The sequence below is a fragment of the Hyperolius riggenbachi genome, chromosome 3 (assembly GCF_040937935.1).
Source record: "Hyperolius riggenbachi isolate aHypRig1 chromosome 3, aHypRig1.pri, whole genome shotgun sequence".
NCBI classification, from domain to species: Eukaryota; Metazoa; Chordata; class Amphibia; order Anura; family Hyperoliidae; genus Hyperolius; species Hyperolius riggenbachi.
In genome coordinates this window covers 386,289,502-386,310,700 of record NC_090648.1, presented here as the reverse complement: position 1 = coordinate 386,310,700, position 21,199 = coordinate 386,289,502, and the positions used below count along the sequence as shown (strand labels likewise).

The 21,199-nt window shown below is 42.7% G+C and overlaps 1 protein-coding gene across 4 annotated transcripts in view; it reads left to right on the top strand.

The window, feature by feature from the left end:
- PANK3 (pantothenate kinase 3) overlaps positions 1 to 21,199 on the top strand; it is an 82,531-nt gene that overhangs the window by 28,822 nt on the left and 32,510 nt on the right. For all 4 annotated transcript variants that reach the window (XR_011030505.1, XM_068277398.1, XM_068277400.1 and 1 more), the window contains one exon: positions 14,770 to 14,893. Coding sequence is in view for 3 of the 4 variants with exons in the window: in XM_068277398.1 (XP_068133499.1) it covers positions 14,770 to 14,893 (124 nt within the window). In the remaining variant the exon portion in view is untranslated. The remainder of the gene's footprint in view (positions 1 to 14,769; positions 14,894 to 21,199) is intronic.

Here is a 21,199-nt window from a genome sequence, read left to right as displayed (position 1 = left end):
AAGGGGCTCCCTGTCACTCACTCACTACCTAAAGGGGCTCCCTGTCACTCACTATCGGGGTCCCTGTCACTCACTACCTAACTGGAGGCGCCTGTCACTCACTAGCTAACTGGAGGCGCCTGTCACTCACTAGCTAACCTGGGGGTCCCTGTCACTCACTACCTAACTTGGGGGGCTACCATATTAAGGGGGCATTCTGCCTATTTATGTGAAATGCTGTCTATTTATGTGCCTCATGACTGCTGAATTTGTCTTGTTGGGGGCCTCATGATTTGTTGGGGGCCTCACGATTGCTGAATTTGTCATGTTGGGGGCCTAACGATTGCTGAATTTGTCTTGTCGGGGGCCTCATGATTGCTGAATTTGTCTTGTTGGGGGTCACATGATTGCTAACTGCGAGACTATGGGAAAAGCTGAATCCTTATCATATGAGACAGTAGCATTAAACCTACTTTTTTAGCTTTTTAAAACAGAAAATAAAACTGGGAGGTTCTAAAAAATTGAATACATTTTTCAGGAGTAGGATGAATGAAATTTTTTATCTTCACAGTTTATTTTCAACTTGGATTTTCCATAATGTTCATGCATGAGTTAAAACGTTTGTACAGTATTTAGTTTAAATTGCCGTTGCCACTTTGCAATAGATAAGTGACTTTTGGGTTGCAGTTTGGGCACTCGGCCTCCAAAAGGTTCGCCACCACTGTCCTAATCTGATGTCCCACCATTGCTAGGTTCATGGAAATTTGTCTCCACCCGTTACCACACCTATATTCTGGTCCATGGCCCACCCATTTTTCGGTGCGGCGCGATAAGCACGCCGCACAACGTGATCCTCATATTTTTGGCACGCTAGCTGCAGTGTGCTGAATTCTGCTGCCTACAGTATATACAGTATACGCTGTTCTCTAGTGCCTGCACTGTGTGCTGATTTACCTGCAGTGTGTACAGTGTAAGGTGTTACTCTGTGCCTTTACTGATTGTAAACCAGCTGTATTGTATGCTGATCCCTGCTACTTTTAGTATGTACAGTATTAGCTGTAAAGCCTGGTACACACATACAATTTTGATTAGCCAATTTTAGCTCTGTTCATAAAATTCATTGTCTGTTGGCCCACTTACTGCACGGGGGTGGTAAATTTGGGGGTCAGTGATTTACCAATCAAAATAGTATGTGCGTATACATGTTTGATCTATGCCTATACTGATTGTAAATTATCTAAATAAAGGACAGGGGGCTCCATCCAATATTTCGATGGGCAGGCCCGTTATCTGTAGCTTACACCGCTGCTAAGTCCATGTACATTTGGCCCCACCCATGGCCACGCCCACTCACCGCATGGCCACACCCATTTTGTGCCGCTGCTCGCTCCGCATATACCTCCCCACCTGGTGCCCACAGGTGCCCCCGATCTCCAAGGACCCTAGAAACGCCCTTGGTTAAGATGTTAGCAAGAAGTTTTTTAGAAGCTATTTTTTATGCTATTTCTTTGAGAAGATTACTACAAGTTTTACACAGCTATTATATACACAACTATTGATACAGATGATACTATTTTTGATCTTATTCTGCATAACACAACTGTTATATTATTTTTTGAATGTACTTGGAAGATTGATGAACGCTTGGCTATAAAGGCCTTAAAGGGGTTCTGTGGGGGTTGTGGAAGAGAAAAACTGACACTTACCTTGGGCTTCTATCAGCCCCGTGCAGCGGTAATGTCCCACAACGTCCTGCTCCCATCCGCCGTTCCCCGCAGCCGGCACCGGGCTATTATTCGTCTGACATACAGAGGAATAATGCGCGTTGCCGTGCCTCCGTTCGCGTCATCTGAGGCTTACTGCGCAGGCGCAGTACAACGGAGCCTTGTACTGCGCTTGCGCAGTAAGCTTCCGATGACGCAGGCGGAAGCGAGCGGGTGCGCGGCCACTCTAGCGCAGCCACAGTTGGATCCCATGCCGCTTAGACCGGGGCCGGCGGCGGAGAACGGCAGATGGGAGGAGGACGGCGTGGGACATTACCGCTGCACGGGGTCGATAGAAGCCCAAGGTAAGTGTCAGTTTTTCTCTTCCACAACCCCCACAGAACCCCTTTAAGATGGAAAACTGTTAGAAGGAAATACTACTTGGAACTGTTCATATTTTGTATATATGCTGTATGATAAGCAAACACAATTTTTTATATAAAATCATATATTGAGGGATCTGATTCATTTCAAGGTATACCGTCAATCTATAATTACTGTTATAGAGGGTTCAGACCCCGCTATGCCGGATTTATATGATAGCAATGCTTTAAGGGCTGGTCCTTTACTGAGTTAGCAATCATGAAAAAGGCAAGAAACGCTCAGGTTTTTGACAGAAGTATAGTACATAACCAAAAAGTGTGAAACAACTGAAAATATGTCATATTCTAGGTTCTTCAAAGTAGCCACCTTTTGCTTTGATTACTGCTTTGCACACTCTTGGCATTCTGTTGATGAGCTTCAAGAGGTAGTCACCTGAAATGGTCTTCCAACAGTCTTGAAGGAGTTCCCAGAGATGCTTAGCACTTGTTGGCCCTTTTGCCTTCTCTCTGCGATCCAGCTCACCCCAAACCATCTCCATTGGGTTCAGGTCTGGTGACTGTGGAGGCCAGGTCATCTAGCGCAGCACCCCATCACTCTCCTTCCTGGTCAAATAGCCCTTACACAGCCTGGAGGTGTGTTTGGGGTCATTGTCCTGTTGAAAAATAATTGATGGTCCAACTAAACGCAAACCGGATGGAATAGCATGCCGCTGCAAGATGCTGTGGTAGCCATTCTGATTCAGTATGCCTTCAATTTTGAATAAATCCCCAACAGTGTCACCAGCAAAGCACCCCCACACCATCTCACCTCCTCCTCCATGCTTCATGGTGGGAACCAGGCATGTAGAGACCATCCGTTCACCTTTTCTGCATCGCACAAAGACACAGTGGTTGGAACCAAAAATCTCAAATTTGGGCTCATCAGATCAAAGCACAGATTTCCACTGGTCTAATGTCCATTCTGTAAGAATCTATACGTTGGTTTCTATTGTCAACAACACTTCACCTACATTCGGTACCACATTACAGGAAGTGTGATAACTTGACTCTCATCGCAGCATAGGAGATAGAACTTCGTAGGCGTCATCACAGTTTCAAGGAGTTTATTTAGTAAACAGATATACAGATGCTCATCCCTACACAGCGAAGCAATTGTTCTGTAGTAAGTCCTCTTTGCGTTACAGCTCTTGGTTCCAGTGCATGGCAACTAGTTTTCCTCTTATGTTCCATATATACTACGTAGCCCATAGGCCTATATACAGCATACGGTTAGATAAGATGACAATACATTACAAATAAAAGTAAAGGGTGGAAGTCATCAGCCAAACATCAGAAGAATCAGCAGTAGTCAGAAGTGGCTCTCTGGAGCCCGTCAGCTGCTTTAGTACCGACCACTAAAGAGTTAAATGTGACATCATCTGAGCAGAGACTTATCACTAACTCATCTCCCCCTATTGGCTGATAAGACCTCGTGATATAATGACCAGCCCAGTCTTTACTGCGCATGCCCTGGAAACCTCCATGTTCCAGACACCGGTCATCGTGTTCTGAAGAAGCCAGTTTTTAATGTTCTTGTGAGAATATTTTCATAACAATGGCTCATATTTATGTTGTTCGTTGCCAGCTAGTCTGGCCTCTGCACTGGATATCTCTGATACAGCCTTGGGAGTTCCTGTATCACACTGTTCTTCAGTGCTTCTAGAAATCCTCTTTAAAGGTATACTCTGCAACTCAAGTCTTTTAACTAACCTCAGTTAAAGTAACTGAGGCCTACGAATTCAATCATATAATACTTAAATTCTAACACTTTCCTTGTGTTCTTAAGCTCAAACAAGTCTCTTCTGCTTGTTGCCTGTCCTTAGCAGTGGTTTCCTAGCAGATATTCTACCATGAAGGTCTGATTCACACAGTCTCCTCTTAACAGTTGTTCTAGAAATGTGTCTGCTGCTAGAACTCTCTGTGGCATTGACCTGGTCCAGTGTTCTCCCCAGAATATTTTTTCAGCCGGGTGGCATGAAAAAGTAGCCGGGTGGGTAGGGTCACACTGGGGGGTTGATACACAAAAGTGTGATAACTACTCTCAGAGCAGCTATCACGTGATCTGCCGGCGCGACGAGGTTTGCACGCGTACTCCATTACTCCCCATGATAAAGGAAGGTTTGCTCGCAATCGGCTGCGTGTTTCATGCAAACCTTCCTTTACCATGCGGAGTTATGGTGTACGCGTGCAAACCTTGGCGTCGGCAGATCACGTGATAGCTGCTCTGAGAGCAGTTACCACACTTTTGTGAATCGAGCCCAGGGTGCGGAATCACACCACTGGTTGCCTGGGGGGGATATGCTAGGTACTACTGGATTATGGACAGCCCAGGATAAAACACACACACACACACACACACACACCATAAACACACACACACCATGCTCTCTCACACATGCACACCACACTCACGCACGCACACACTTACTTTAAGAGGGACAATCATGGAGGCTGCTGAATAAAGTGCTCTAAAGTTTAGACTGCAATAACCACAAGTATTTTCCAAGTTCAGCTATGATTACAGCTAAACTGCTTTTTTATTTTAGAAATAAGGTCAGAAATGCCACCTTTTTTATAATCTTTCAGCAGAAATCTGCAATGTTACAGCTCTCCTCCACATCTGTTTAAACATTAGTTAGTCATTGGTGAGAACAGTATTGTACAAGTGTGTGAAGCTAATCTAATGCTCTCTGCATATAAAAAGCACTTACCACACAGCAACGGCTTCGCAACAACCCCCCTCCCCCATCATGACAGGAGACTTGCCGGTGGAATGAACTGAGCCAGGCGTCCCGAGGTGTAAGTTTATCTGTCCTGCTGCGTGTAACTTCACAGGAGCTTTCCCCACCCCTCTACACTACGGAAGGAGCTGGGGAAGAGGGCGGAGAAATCTCCCTGAATAACAGCGAGCTGGCTGCACAGACACAGCTACTGCTCTGCTCGCTGTAATGATTCAAGAGGAGAAAGTACAGTAATTCTGCCACAGACCAGGGCAAACGGCAGCCGGGCGGGAGGGCAGGGTCAGGTGGGCGCTCCGCCCAGCTGAAAGGCTCTGGGGAGAACACTGTGGTCTCTATTCTGAGCTGCTGTTAACCTGCGATTTCTGAGGCTGGTGACTCGGATGAATTTATCCTCCGCAGCAGAGGTTACTCTTGGTCTTCCTCTCCTGGGGCGGTCCACATGTGAGACAGTTTCTTTGTAGCATTTGATGGTTTTTGAGACTGCACTTGGGGACACAAAGTTTTCGGACTGACTGACCTTCATTTCTTAAAGTAATGATGGCCACTCGTTTTTCTTTACTTAGCTGCTTTTTTCTTGCCATAATACAAATTCTAACAGTCTATTCAGTAGGACTATCAGCTGTGTATCCACCTGACTTCTCCACAACGCAACTGATGGTCCCAACCCCATTTATAAAGCAAGAAATCCCACTTATTAATCCTGACAGGACACACCTGTGAAGTGAAAAACATTTCAGGTGACTACCTCTTGAAACTTATCAAGAGAATGCCAAGAGTGTGCAAAGCAGTAATCAAAGCAAAAGGTGGCTACTTTGAAGAACCTAGAATATGACATTTTCAGTTGTTTCACACTTTTTGGTTATGTACTATACTTCCACATGTGTTTATTCATAGTTTAGATGATGCCTTCAGTGTGAATCTACAATGTTCATAGTCATGAAAATAAAGAAAACTCTTTGAATGAGAAGGTGTGTCCAAACTTTTGGTTTGTACTGTGTGTGTATATGTGTATATATAATGTAATTTATACATCCCAGTCCATGATGTCCCTGCCTTCTTCATTTCTTCCTCCACACTTCTTCTCCAAGTTCTCTTTGGTCTTACTCTTTTTCTGCTTCTTTGAGGTGCTTCCATTTTAAGGTTTCTTTCTCAATTTATTTGTCCTTGTGAAAAGTATGGCCAATCCATCTCCACTTTCTGTGTTAGATGTGCAAGTCCACTTGTTCTTGGATTCTTTCCCACAACTCTTTATTTGAAATTACTTTTGGCCACCAGATGCTTAGTATTCTTTGAAGACAGCAATTTATAAAGGTTTGGAGGCTTTTTGTTATCTCTGTTGTCACTTTCCATGTCTCACATCCATACAGAAGGACTGTCTTCACGTTACTCTGAAATATATTCTGTTTGTTTTTTTGTGTGGAGATTGCATGGAATCTCCAAATTTTGATACAGTTGTACAAAGGCTGCGTTTGCCTTCTTTATTTGGCTTTTAACATCAGCACCAGCACCACCATCCATTGTCATCAGGCTGCCCAGATACTTAAACTGGGTCACAGTATTGATACTTAAACTGGGTCACAGACGTTTTTCATACACCTGAAATTTGTTTTAGGATCTTTGTTGCTGTTTAATTACATCACTTTCTTACAATTAATTATCAAACCCACCTTCCTGCTCTTCTCTAGTAGATGGGCTAACTTTTTCCATATGTTGGGACAGTAGGCAAATATAATCTGCAAAGTCGAGAACTTCTGTATGTTGTCAGCCCCCATTGTAGTCTAGTTCTGTTCCCTAAGGCATGTCTTCCTTATGACCAGATCCATTACTGTCAGGAAGATATTGGGGAAGAGGTTACATCTATTTGACTCCTGAGTTGACTTCTATTGGATTACTTGGCATACCATTTTGAACAACCTGGCATGTATAATCTTTGTAGAATTTTTTTGTTATGAGGTTTCTTGGTATTCCATAATTCCATATTTCCCTAGAGATCTCCACATAGACTCTTTTCAAGGAGTCTTCCAAAGTCCATCCCCTCGTCCATGTCGTGAGAGACAGGCAACGTCACAAAGTAGGGAATTGCCTATGCAGGCAAAGTACGGTGGGAACTTTGTGTGTCCCGTGACCACTACTGTAGCTGTAAAGGCCCTGGAGGAATCCTGAAAGTGGCGGCTAATGGAGCTCTGGTAAAAAGTCCTTAAACAGCAAATGTAGCAGAGAGGGAGTCTCTTGGAATTGCACTGACGATGTTAATGGCACAGTTTTTTTCTCTGGTGTCAATGAGAGAAACTGCTGCCTTGCGGAGAGGAGTTCCTGAAAGGCTAAGGGATACTGGGCTAGGGGACTGGGGACCCGCATTCCAAAAAATGATTGATTACAGAAACCCCAACAAAGAAAAGAAACCGGACTGATGAACTGAAGATTATTTTTGGCTTGAAAAGCTTGTCACAAAATTAAAGCAAGTTTGCTCTGAAATGATCTATTACAAGCTTGACATCTTAGGCCTGAGTGAGGTGCGCTGGAAAAACCATGGAGATCTGAAGACACAAGAAGGGCCAACCCTTTATTTTATTCTGGCAATGAGGAAGGCAAAGACCCTTTAGAAGGTGTTAGAATACTTCTAAGCAAGAAAGTAAAAAGGAGCTTGATTGAATGGGAACACATCTGAGGGAGAATTATAACAGCTCGCTTAAAAACAAACATTAGCAATATAACCGTAGTCCAATGTTATGTTCCAACAGAAACCTCAACTACTGAATAGAAAGACCAGTTATTCTTATTATTTATAAAGCGCCAACATATTCCATGGCGCTGTACAATGTAAGAAAACAAACAAGGGATACATAATGATACAGACAATTATATACATCAAATATGAACACTGATACAAAATACAGCACTGCTGATTACAATTTGATTTAATATGATGACTAAAATGTATAAATGTCTAACAGAGTGCAAGCAATTAAATTAATAACATTCCATGACACAAAAGGGTGAGAGCCCTGCCCTTGCGAGCTTACAGTCTAAAGGAATGGGGTGGAAACAAGAGGTGGGGAAGTATACAGTATATGTACAGGCAGTGCGTAATTAGGTTATTTAGTGGGTGCATGGCCTAAGCTAGAGAATATGCTTGTCGGAAAAGGTGGGTTTTGAGGGAGCGTTTAAAGATTTCAAAGGTGGGACAGTGGCGGATGTATTGTGGAAGGGCATTCCAGAGGAGGGGTGAGGCACGTGAGAAGTCTTGTACATGTGAATGTGAGGAGGTAATTGTAGAAGAGGATAAAAGAAGCTTGTGTGCAGATCTGAGATTGCGGTTGGGTTGGTATCTGGAGACTAGTGAGGAGATATACAGGGGAGAGAGATTGTGGAGAGCTTTGTAGGTTAGGGTTAAGAGTTTGAACTGAATCCTCTCGTTAATTGGTAGCCAGTGAAGAGCTTGACAGAGAGGAGCAGCAGAGGAAGAGCGAGAGGAGAGATGAATTAAGTCGAGCAGCAGAGTCCACCAAGCAATATATTGCAATAGTTCAATCGAAATATAATAAGAGCATGTACTAACATTTTGGTTGTGTCATGGGAGAGAAAAGGTTGGATGCGTGCTATGTTTTTGAGTCGGAGATGGCAGGAGCTGGTTAGGGAGTTAATGCGAGGAGTAAATGCGAGAGAAGAATCAAATATTACCCCTATGCACCATGCTTTGGGAACTGAAGTTATAGACTTGTTGTTAACATTTATTGTAATATCAGGCAAAGAGGTGGACAGGGATGGTGGAAAGCCTATTAGTTTAGTTTTATTCATATTAAGTTTTAAGAAGCGAGAGGACATGAAAGAGGAAATAGCGGACAGGCAGTCGGGAACCCGTGTGAGGAGGGAGTTAAGGTCTGGGGCCGAGAGGTACAGTTGTGTATCATCTGCATATAGGTGGTATTGAAAACCAAATGAGTTGATTAAGTTACCAAGACCGTGTATGTAGATGGAGAAGAGGAGGGGACCGAGGACAGAGCCTTGAAGTACCCCTACAGACAGAGGATGTGAAGAGGAAGCCTGATCTGAATAAGAAACAGTGAAAGACCTTCCAGAGAGGTAGGAAGATATCCAGGAGAGAGCAAGGTCCTTTATTCCTATAGATGAAAGGATCTGTAGGAGTAGAGTGTGGTCGACCGTGTCTAATGCTGATGACAGATCTAGAAGGATGAGTATTGAATAATAGCCTTTGAATTTAGCTGTGAGGATATCATTAGCTACTTTGGTGAGGGCTGTTTCTGTGGAGTGGTTTTGCCGGAAGCCAGACTGGAACTGATCAAGCAAGGAATTTGCAGATAAATACTGACTTAGTTCAGCATGAATGTGGCGTTCAAGTAATGTAGATGCAAATGGGAGAAGTGACACTGGGCGGTAGTTAGCAAGTTCGATGGGGTCTAGAGAGCTTTTTTAAGTAGTGGTGTTACAACAGTGAGGATGGAAAAATTCCAGTGGAGAGGGATAGGTTAAACAGCGATGTTAGGGCAGGGATGAGGAATGTGGATAGCTGTGGAATGAGATGTGATGGGATAGGATCCAAAGAACAGGTGGTTAGATGGGATTTGGAGATAAGGGAAGAGAGTGAATGTTCGGAGAGTGGAGAGAAACTGGAAAGAGAGCAGTCAACAAGAGGAGTGGAGATGGAGTTTGATGTCTGCATGGAAAACACACTACAGATTTTTGCAATTTTATCTGTAAAGTATGTTGCAAATTCTTTAGCTGATAAGCATGAAGAAGGAGGAGGAGAGGGAGGACGTAGAAGGGAGTTGAAAGTACTGAACAGGCGCTTTGGATTGTGCAAGTGGGAGGATATGAGGGAGAAGTATGATTGTTTTGCAGAAGAGAGAGCGGTTTTAAACTTGTTCAACTTTTTTTTTTTTTGTTGTAAGTGATGAAATCCTCATTAGTATTAGTTTTTCTCCAACGGCGTTCAGCTACCCTAGAGCACCCCTTTAGCTGTTTAGTAGCTTTGGTCAGCCAGGGTTGGCGACTGACACGCTGTGGGTGGACATTGGTGAGGGGTGCGATTGCATCCATGACTTGCGTGATTGAGCAGTGATAGTGTGCAGCTGCTGAGTCAGGGTCAGTGAATGGTTGTGTGAGGAGAGGTGCCAAGGCATCAGAGACAAATTGCATGTCTATGTTACGGTAGTTCCTGCGTGTATATGAGCGTGCTTGAGGCAGCATGGTAGGAAGAGAGGAGGAGAGAGAGAAGTTTAGTAAGTTATGATCAGAGAGCGGGAGAGGAGTATTAGTGAAATCAGTGATAGAACAGAGACGAGTGAATATGAGGTCAAGTGTATGACCATTAGAGTGAGTTGGAGCAGTGGACCACTGAGACAGGCCGTAGGAGGAAGTAAGTGACAGAAGTTTAGTGGCGGCAGAATTTTTGGTGTCAACATGAATGTTAAAGTCGCCCATAATGATGGTAGGGATATCGGAGGACAGGAACTGGAGGAGCCATGCAGAGAAGTGATCTAGGAAGAAGGAAGCAGGGCCCGTAGGGCGGTAGATTATTGCGATCTGAAGGTTAGAGGGAGAGTATAGACGGACTGCATGGACTTCACAGGAAGTTAGAGAAAGGGAAGGAATGGGGGTGAGTGGCTTGAAGGAGCATCTATCAGAGAAAAGAATGCCCACACCACCGCCATGTTTATTCCCACTTCTAGGCGTGTGACTAAAGTAAAATCCCCCATAAGAGAGGGCGGCAGGTGAGACCATGTCAGAAGGCGTCAGCCATGTTTCTGTGACCCCAAAGAAGGTGAAGGCGTTGGAACTGAAAAGGTCACGGATGAAAAGAAGTTTGTTGCAGACTGAATTCTATATAATACTGCAAAAACCTTTTGATAAACAAAAACAAAAGAAGAAAGACCTTGTCATTCTGATGGGTGACTGAAACGCAAAAATAGGTTTTGACAATGAAGGAATAGAACATATTGTGGGATCTCATGGTGTAGGGAACCAGAATTAAAATGGAGGAAGAGTACATTTTTGTGCTGAAAAAGATCTTGTGATAAGTGATACCATCTTTCCACACAAAGGATGCCATAGAGTAACCTGGGTTTCACCCTAAGGCACTACAGAAAATCAGATAGACCACATAGAATATCTCTGTTGGATGTACGTAATAGGAGGGGAGCTGATGTGGGAAGTGACCATCGCCTTGTTACTGCCATCTTTCGAATGAATATCAAAGCAGGAAAGATATCACAAAGACATCCAAGAAGGTACGACATTCTAAAACTCCCAAGATCAGGACAAAAAGTTGAAGTTCAGAACAAAATTGCCCAGCCGATTCGAGGCACTTCGAGAGATGGTGGAGGTGGTTGTGAATGACACTGCTGAGACTAGATTGACCAAAGTAAAAGAAGTGTACACAGAGACCTGTGAAGAAGTACTAGGCTTTAGGGGGCAAGGAAGGAAGGACTGGATGTCTAATACGTGGCAGAAAATCAAAGCAAGAAAAGAAACAAAGCTAAAGTTAAATTCCTACAAAACAAGGGGCCAAAAGGCAATACTCCAAGGAAAATAACAAACAAGATAAAGAAATCAAAGTGCCAGAAGGGGACCGATGGCTCTGGGTAGATGAGCAGGCTCAAAAAAACTGAAAAGGCAGCAAGAATAGAAGACCTCAGAACATTGTATAATATTACTAAAGTTCTCTCAAGGAAGAAAGGCAAAACAGGAAGCAATGTCAAAGATAAGTGAGGCAATCCTTACAAATGAGAGGGACAGCTTCAAAGATGGAAGGAACACTTCCAGGAAGTTTTGAACATGGGTTGCAGAGAAAGCAGCCAAGAACATCCAGAATGCAACAAACAGGACCCAAACTTAAACACAGAAGTACAGAGGAAAGAAGAAATCATCAAAGCACCTGGGGTCGATAACATTACAGCAGAAATGTTAAAAGAAGATGCTGAAATTTCAGCAGCACCTTTACAGCCATTTTTTGAGAAAATCTGGGAGGAACATCAAATTCCCACTGACTGGAAAAAGGGTGTCCTTGTGAAGCTGTCAAAAGGTGATACAACAGTGTTGTGATAATTGGCGGGGGATCACACTGCTATCTATACCCACTACATTACTTGATCAAGTGAAAGACTATGTGCATCAAAAACTTAGGAGAGAACAAGCTGGCTTCCACAAGAATAGATCTTGCACAGACCAAATAAACACACTGTGCATTATAATAGAACAATGTTTGGAGCTAGAGTCCCATTGAATCTGGTCTGTATAGATTTTCTCAGGGGTTCAAACTCTAACTAAGACGTGAAAGATAATGGGTTCTGTTGAAACCAAACCACGGTCAGGTAGACCAACTATAATTTTAGCCACAACTGCTGAAAATTGTTTGGGAAGGAAAGCCACAAATAACTTCAGGTGAAATGCAGGACTCTCAAAAAATGTGATGTGGTAGTTACAAGATGCACAATAAGGAGGCACCTGAAAAAAAGATGGGGTGCATTGTTGATTTGCCAGAAAAAAAAAGCCATTACTGCTTAAATGACACAAAGTATGCCACTTACAATATGATATGCCAAACTGCATAAAACAAGCCTCAAACCTCTTGGCACAAAGTCATTTGGACTGAAGAGACTAAAACTGAACTTTTTGGCCACAACCATAAACTCTACATTTGGAGAGTCAAAAAGTATGATACATTGTACACCATCCCTACTGTGAAACGGGGTTAATCGCTGATGTTTTTGGGATGTTTGAGCTACAAAGGCACAGGAGCTGTGGTCAGAATTGATGGCAATATGAATTCAGTAAGTTATCCAAAAATACTGAAGAAAATTTGAACTCATTAGCCAGGAAGCTGAGCATAGGACGTGTTTGGACATTCCAACATGACAATGATCCAAAAAACAAGTCCACCTGTCATTTGCTACAGCAAAATAAAGTGAAGGTTCTGAAGTTGCGGTCTCAGTCTGCTGACCTCAATATCATTGAGCCACTATGGGGAATCCCTAAAACATGCAGCTCATGCAAAACAGCCTGAGAATTAAGTGAAGTGAAAGCTTTTTGCCAGGAAGAATGGGCAGCTTTACCATCTGAGAAGATAAAGAGCCTCATCCACAACTACCACAAAAGATATTTTGAAGGAAACCGGAGACGGTAATAAAGAATTTATACTTACCCGGGGCTTACTCCAGCCCAATAAGCAGCGCTGAGTGCCTCCGTTCGTCCGCCATCAGCCTCAGTAACTGGCTCAGTCGCCTAAGTCGCAGTCTCCTGTGCATGCACGAACCTCCCGCAAGACCAGGACAGCGGGGGCCTCAGTGCTGCTTATGGGGCTGGAGGAAGTAAGTATTGATTCTTTCTTTATTACAGTCTCTGGTACACTTCAAGCTGTCATTGATATTAAAGGGGGTAATGCACAGTTGTTATCTATGCAAAAGAGCTTCTCTGTGCTATTTGACCCAACTTGGCCAAATACAGTCCTGTTTTCTGAAGCACTTAAACAGCCAAGAGATAAAGCTTGAAATAAGGTTTTGCTACAGGAAGGTCAAAGGGTTATTATTTCTGCTTTGTTTTATAGCTTAGAAGACAAGAGTGTGGTTTTAAAACTGCAACTGTGACAGTATGATGCAATGTTATAATAAAAAAAAAAGGTATATAACTAAAGAAAAAAAAAGAGGCTTCTTTCTTTGCTGCTAATGTTTTTATTCATTATCCGTTCTGCAAATACAATTCACTATATCATATGTGTTGTTGTGTTGTGTGAATCAGATCTTTAGATCGCATTCACAGTGGGACGTTCTTGTCCTGCGTTATAAAGTCATTATAATGCAGGGTAATGCACTGTAATGTTAATTAAGCTTATGCAACATTCACAGTTATGGTAACGCACAGCTTGCAATGCGTTACCTCTAAACACCGACGTTAAACAGATACAGAGAGGCATACTTTTCATTGCCTGTATGCTCTACTGTATGCCACGGTAATGCAGCATTAATGTGCGTTAACACCTTTTTTTTTTTTTTTTTGGGATTGCGTTGTAATGCTGCGTTGCGACTTTAACGTCCCATTACAATGCAATGTCCCACTGTGAATATGCCCTTAAGATCCTAGACTACTTCCGTCCAAACTGCCGTGGTCATTTGAACTCTCATTCGTGTGACGTTGTGTGTACCCGCTGGCAGGATGATGTATCGGGGAACGCTCATCGCAAGGTGACGTTGCTGAGATCCATCTTCCTGCTTCGTCAGGAGAGTATACAGCTTAAACTAGCCCGGCTGCTGACCTTGTTGAAAACATCGATTTACACAAAGTACAGTATACTGTTAAGAATCCGTTATAGCAGTAGGGTTAGCCATACTATGCCAGGGAAAAAAACACATGTATAAGTAAATACTTAATCTACTTACATAACACATGCATTGTACTGTCCACGTTTTGATTTCAGTGAATGTTATATAGTAAATGAAGAGAATTCTGTTCCTGGTGGGAACCATGTCTTTTGCCCAAAGTTTAGGCTAAATCCTGATGTAATTTCTGCCCTTTACTTTTTTTTTCTTTTCTCCAATCGCTGAGTCACCTCAGCCCTGCTTGTAAACACTAGTGAGCAGGGGATTGTGTTTCAGACAGGCAGCTAGGCAGGGAAATAAATGGAAGAGGAAGAATATATTATAGATAAAAAGAACCCCCAGCATGCAACTGTTTGGCACTGACTACTAAAGGGCCAATGCTCTTTTAACTCCAAACCATAACAGCAGAAAAAGTTTTGAATGCAGGATTAGCATCTTTATCACTTAATACACTCACACCAGTTGCTGTTGAAATTTAATTTTTATAGTGACAATCCCGCTTTAAGAATCAGAAGAGAAAATCGTTGTTACACGTGATCTTTTAGTGAGCTCACTTTGTTAATGTGTTAATAGGGATTTGTTTTTCTTACAGTTTTGGAAACCTGATCTACAAAGATAAAAGAGAATCTGTTAACAAAGAAGATTTGGCTCGTGCGACATTGGTAACAATAACCAATAATATAGGATCAATAGCAAGGATGAGTGCTCTAAATGAGGTAAATAATATTTTAAAAGTACGGTAAATTTGTCTTGGCCTGCTTAAATTACAATAAAATCCCTTCAGTCCTTTGCTTTTTTTTTATTCATGCTCAGCCTTGCTGAATATCAATTTCCTTTCTTCTTTGAAACGTTTTCCTTTATTTTCCCTGCTGCTTTGCAATGTTATGAAGATCTTTTTACCCAAAAGAAGTTTTGTCTTAGAGCTTGAAATATATAATGTTTAAAGAGACTGTAACAAAATTTACAGCCTTATTTCTTCTATCCTATAAGTTCCTATACCTGTTCTAATGTGGTATGGATTACTGCAGCCTTTTCTAGTTGCACTGTTTCTGTAATATATCTAATCTTCCTTTCTTTGTCAAGCTTTGTAGACCCAGGGAGGAATGGGCTACCTCTGTTTTAATGAATACAAGTTAGGCACGCCCCTTGCAGGTTCTGTGTGCTTTGTTTGTGAGGCTTGGGGGAGGGAACTGCCTGTCGCATGCTGAGAAACTGAGAATCCCAGACTGGAGTGCAGATAATTCACTATGTAATAAAAACTTGTAGTATACTGTAACATGAACAGTAGCAACATGGGGGTCTCAAAACGACTCTCAAATGACCTGAAGACAAAGATTGTTCACCATCATGGTTTAGGGGAAGGATACAGAAAGCTGTCTCAGAGATTTCAGCTGTCTGTTTCCACAGTTAGGAACATATTGAGGAAATCGAAGACCACAGGCTCAGTTCAAGTTAAGGCTCGAAGTGGCAGACCAAGAAAAATCTCAGATAAACAGAAGCGACGAATGGTGAGAACAGTCAGTCAACCCACAGACCAGCACCAAAGACCTACATCATCTTGCTGCAGATGGAGTAACTGTGCATGGTTCAACCATTTGGCGCACTTTACACAAGGAGATGCTGTTAATGAGACTGATGCAGAGGAAGCCTTTTCTCCGCCCACAGCACAAACAGAACCACTTGAGGTATGCTAAAGCACATTTTAGACAAGCCAGCTTCATTTTGGAATAAGGTGCGGTGGACTGATGAAACTAAAATTGAGTTATTTGGGCATAATGAGGGGCGTTATGCATGAAGGAAAAACACAGCATTCCAAGAAAAACACCTGCTACCTACAGTAAAATATGGTGGTGGTTCCATCATGCTGTTGGGCTGTGTGGCCAGTGCAGGGACTGGGAATCTTGTCAAAGTTGAGGGACGCATGGATTCCACTCAGTATCAGCAGATTCTGAAAACCAATGTCTAGGAATCGGTGAAAAAGCTGAAGCTGTTCTGGATCTTTCAACAAGACAACAACTCTAAACACTGCTCAAAATCCACTAAGGCAGTCATGTAGAGGAACAAGTACAATGTTCTGGAATGGCCATATCAGTCCCCAGACCCTAATTAAAAATCAGTGGTGTGTAATGGATTGCGGAGACACCGCCGCGCGGACTGACAGCGGGGCGGCTGAATCCGCGTTCAGACCGGCGGTTTCTCCGCAGGGCCTTGCGTGTGGTTTGTCTGAGCCTAGTAGTGCACACAGATGGAGAGCTACGCGCACGTGCGCGCTGACAGGCAGTCCCTTTATGCCAGTAGGAGAGGGATCAGCTGATCAGGACGATCAGCTGATCCCAGCGCAGCAGGCGATTGGTTGAATGGGACTGGGTGGCGCTGAGAAGCGCTCTGCTATATATACTTCTCGGCTGTCAGTGGCTGGTTGTCTGCCGTTGCAAATGCTTATGTGTTAGCACTCAGACCATAGTCCGATCCATCAGTGTGTTAGAACCAGGTGGACCTGGGAATTCACACTTAGCCAGATTACTGTGTATTACTGTGTTATACTTTAGACCAGTAACAGGGTGTCAAGACCACGGACCTCACACCCAAGACTAGGGATACTGTGTTGTGCTTTAGATCAGTCCCTGAGTGTTGAGACCACGGACCTCACACTCTAGGCTAGGCCTCTGCTTGATATCTGTTATGACCTATTGCTCCATTGACTCTGCTCCTGCTCTCTGATTCGGTACCTTTGCACATCTGATTACCTGTTGCCAACCCTGCCTGTCCCTGGTTACCGAATCAGCCTTCTGTCTCTGTACTTTATCTGCTCGTGTGTTGCCGACCCGGCCTGACCGACCCTTCTACCTGTGACCCCCTCAGTGGGGTGTCCAGTAGCTGCAGGGACTCCCTGTCTCTCAGAGGGACCTCTCTGCATTCCAGTCAGGGACTCAATCTCACAGGAGTCCTTTGACTGCAGTAGAGTCTGATTCCCAACAGTTCAGGGAAACATTGACTCTCTGTGTACTCCAAGCCTATCAGGACATACTCATTATACGGTCTGGAGTCACCTGCTCCTCAGGTGGTCCAGACTCGTATACTGTTGCACCAAACACTTACATTTATCAGGTGTCCAGAGGTTAGTTATACTTGTATTATTGGTGATTCTGCAGATTATCAATAATTAGGTATAAATCTGTATTCTTGGTGATACTGCAGATCACCAGTAATCAGATTCTCTCTGTGTGCTGACACCGATCGTTACATGGTGTGAGTTAAAGAGAGCTGTCCATACTCTGAAGCCATCAAACCTGAATGAACTAGAGATTTTGTAAAGCGGAATGGTCCAAAATACCTTCAACCAGAATCCAGACTCTCATTGAACCCTACAGGAAGTGTTTAGAGGCTGTAATTTCTGCAAAGGAGGATCTACTAAATATTGATTTAATTTCTTTTTTGTGGTGCCCAAATTTATGCACCTGCCTTATTTTGTTTAAACTATTATTGCACAATTTCTGTAAATTCAATAAACTTAATTTCTCTTCTCGAATATCACTGTGTGTCTCTCCTATATGATATATTTAAAGGGGAACTTCAGCCTAAACAAACATGCTGTCATTAAGTTACATTAGTTATGTTAATTAGAATAGATAGGTAATATAATTTTTTACCCACCCTGTTTTAAAAGAACAGGCAAATGTTTGTGGTTCATGGGGGCTGCCATCTTTGTCATGGGGGCAGCCATCTTTTTGGTTGAAAGGAGGTGACAAGGAGCAAGAGACACAGTTCCAACCCCTCCCAGCTGCACACGCTAGGCTTCAAATGTCAAATTCAATATGTAAAAAAAAAAAAATTGCACCAAAACAGCAGAACAAGAGCAACAACATCAGAAATCCCGTCATGCTTTGCACCGCATCAGGGGAAAAAAGCCCGGGCAGTTTTCTTCTGTGTAGCTAAAAATGAGGCTTGGATAAGAGAAACAAAGTTCTGATGCTGTGAAACTGTTAAACACCAGGCTTTTTCAGTGCTGCTGAGTCGATTTTTAGCCCTGAGGTTCACTTTAACTTTATTCATTCTTAAACAGTGCAGAAATAACACTCCTCCAGCGGTTCACTCTTGGGTCTAGCAAAAGCATTGAATATTTTAAATTGTAAAAAATATGTATGTACCAACAGGGGTCATCCTTTTTAGATTTAAAAAATATATGGGAAAATGGATGGCAATTCCTGAGGTTGTTGATCCATTCCTGAGCAGAGATAGTTTAACCACTTTACCCCCGCGCGTACGTATTTCTCCGCCCCTTTTTCCATCCTTTAAAAACCAGGGACGGAGAAACACGTACTTTCCGCGTTCCCGACGCTGCCCGCGCTCCCGCTCGTAAACACGCCGCCCGCCGCTAGTAAAACCGCCGCCGCCCGCTCGCCCAGAGATCAATGAACGGGAAAATCCATTCCCGTTCGTTGATCTAAGCCCCGCAATGATCAGCTGCTCTCCTATGGGCAGCGCGATCATTGTGAGAAAAAACTCACGTGTCCATGCTCATTATACTTCCTCCAAGCTTCCGGAAGGAAGCTTGGAGGTCGCATTAAAACAAAAAGTTACTGTGGCCATCTTGTGGCCAAATAGTAAACTACACCCTACACATTTTTCACATACAAATAAATGACTTTTACACATAAAATTAACTCATTACCTCCCACACTCCCCATTTTTTTTTTTTGTAATTAAAAAAAAAAATAAAAAATTTACAATTAAAAAAAATACATAAATAGTTACCTTAGGGACTGAACTTTTTAAATATTTATGTCAAGAGGGTATAACACTGTTACTTTATAAACTATGGGCTTGTAATTAGGGATGGACGCAAAACTGAAAAAATGCACCTTTATTTCCAAATAAAATATTGGCGCCAAACATTGTGATAGGGACATAATTTAAATGGTTTTATAACCGGGACAAAAGGGCAAATACGTTTCATGGGTTTTAATTACAGTAGCATGCATTATTTAAAAACTATAATGGCCGAAAACTGAAAAATAATTATTTTTTTCCCCACATTTTTCCTATTTTCCCATTAAAACACATTTAGAAAAAAATAATTCTTGGCATAATGTCCCACCTAAAGAAAGCCTAATTGGTGGCGAAAAAAACAAGATATAGTTCATTTCATTGCGATAAGTAATAATAAAGTTATAGACGAATGAATGGAAGGAGCGCTGAAAGGTGAAAATTGCTCAGGGGGTAAAACCCCTCAGTGGTGAAGTGGTTAAAGCAAACCTGAATTGAAAATAAACATAATGAATTCTGTGTAGTATAGCTAAGAAATAGAGCAATACTAGCAAAGTAATTATTTTCATATTGTTTCCAGTACAGGAAGAGTTAAAGAAAACCTGTAACTTTCAAAACGTCCCCTGGGGGGTACTTACCTCGGGTGGTGGAAGCCTCCGGATCCTATTGAGGCTTCCCCCGTCGTCCTCGGTCCCGCGACAGCGGCGATAAAGCTCCCCGAACGGGGATGTAAATATTTACCTTCCCGGCTCCAGCACAGGCGCATTATCGGCTCTCCGCCTGAGATCGCTGTCGGGCCGCTCTACTGCACAGGCGCAAGTCGCCTGCGCAGTAGAGCGGACCCGACGGAGATCTGCTATTTTCGCCTATCTCCGTGCGGAGAGCCGCAACAGCGCCCCGCTGTAAACCAGGAAAGGTGAATAAATCAGCGCTTGTCAGACTTGTCGATGGAGGATTCCGGGACACTTCAGGGGAGCCAGCGCTGGACTGCCTGCAGCTACAGGGGTGGGGGAAGCCTCATTGGGACCCTGAGGCTTTCCCCTCCCGAGGTGAGTACCCCACAGGGGAACTTTTTTTCGTTTCAGAGTCTCTTTAAGAAACTTCAGTTGTTATCTATGCAAAATAGCTTCTCTGAGCTCTCCCACTCAACTTGAGTGGGCTACAGTAGCTGTTTCCTAGAGCACTTAAACATCAATGAAACTGTCAGAGACAAGAGACACATTTAGATAAGATTTTCCTCCAGGGAAGTTCAAAGGGTCATTAGCTCTGCCCTGTGTTAGGCCTTGTTCACATTATAAATCACAAGCGCTGAGCCATTAATTGAGCAATTTTTTATTTTATTTTTTGTTAGCACTTTTGTAAGCGATTTCAGATCAATTTTCGCGTAGAAAAGCGTTTTTCTAAGCGCTTTTGTGTAGTTTTTTTTTTTTTTTTTTTTTTTTTTTACATCAGTAAACTCTTGAATAACTTTTCAAAGCACTTTTTCAAGCACTTAGCGATTTCCCTATCCTTTCTATTGAATCGCAAACGCTTTGAAAATGGTGCAGGAGCGCATTTGCGATTGGATAGAAAGCTCATCGCTTATGTGAAAACACTTACAGAAGCGAACGTTGCACTTTTAAAATCGACAGCGCTAAAAAAAAAAAAAAAAAAAATAACGAAATCGTCCATATTGTGAACAAGCCCTTGCAGTTTAACATACAGGGTGTGATTTGTACATTGGAAATATGACAAAATTATGCATGGTTATAAAAAAAGCTATATGTCTGAACATAAAAATATGACACTATTTTCTTTGCTACTAATGTTCTATGAATTATCTGTACTACACATACAATTCATGATATCATAAGGTTTTGGTTTTTTTTTTTCACTTCAGTGTCACTTTAATAATACTGATAGCAAAACCCTAGTTACAGAGAATCTGTACTGTAAAATTCTTACAATAAAAAGCATACCATTCTATTCATTATGTTCTCCTGGGCCCCTCTGGGCTGTTTCTGCCTCTCCCTGCTGCAATCCTGGCATGTAATTGCCATTTTTATGCAGTGTTTACAAACAAAAGGCATAGCAATTTGATACGCTGAGCGTAGCTTAGTGTGTGAGTCATACAGAGTGTGCAGGGGGCCTGGAGAGGGTGTGTATAGCTTCTGCCAATGACAAGCAGTGCAGCACATTCCAGCCTCAGCCGACAGCCCACAGAAGAGAGAAGATTAGATCATGTAACAGAGATAACACAGCCACTGTGCAAATAG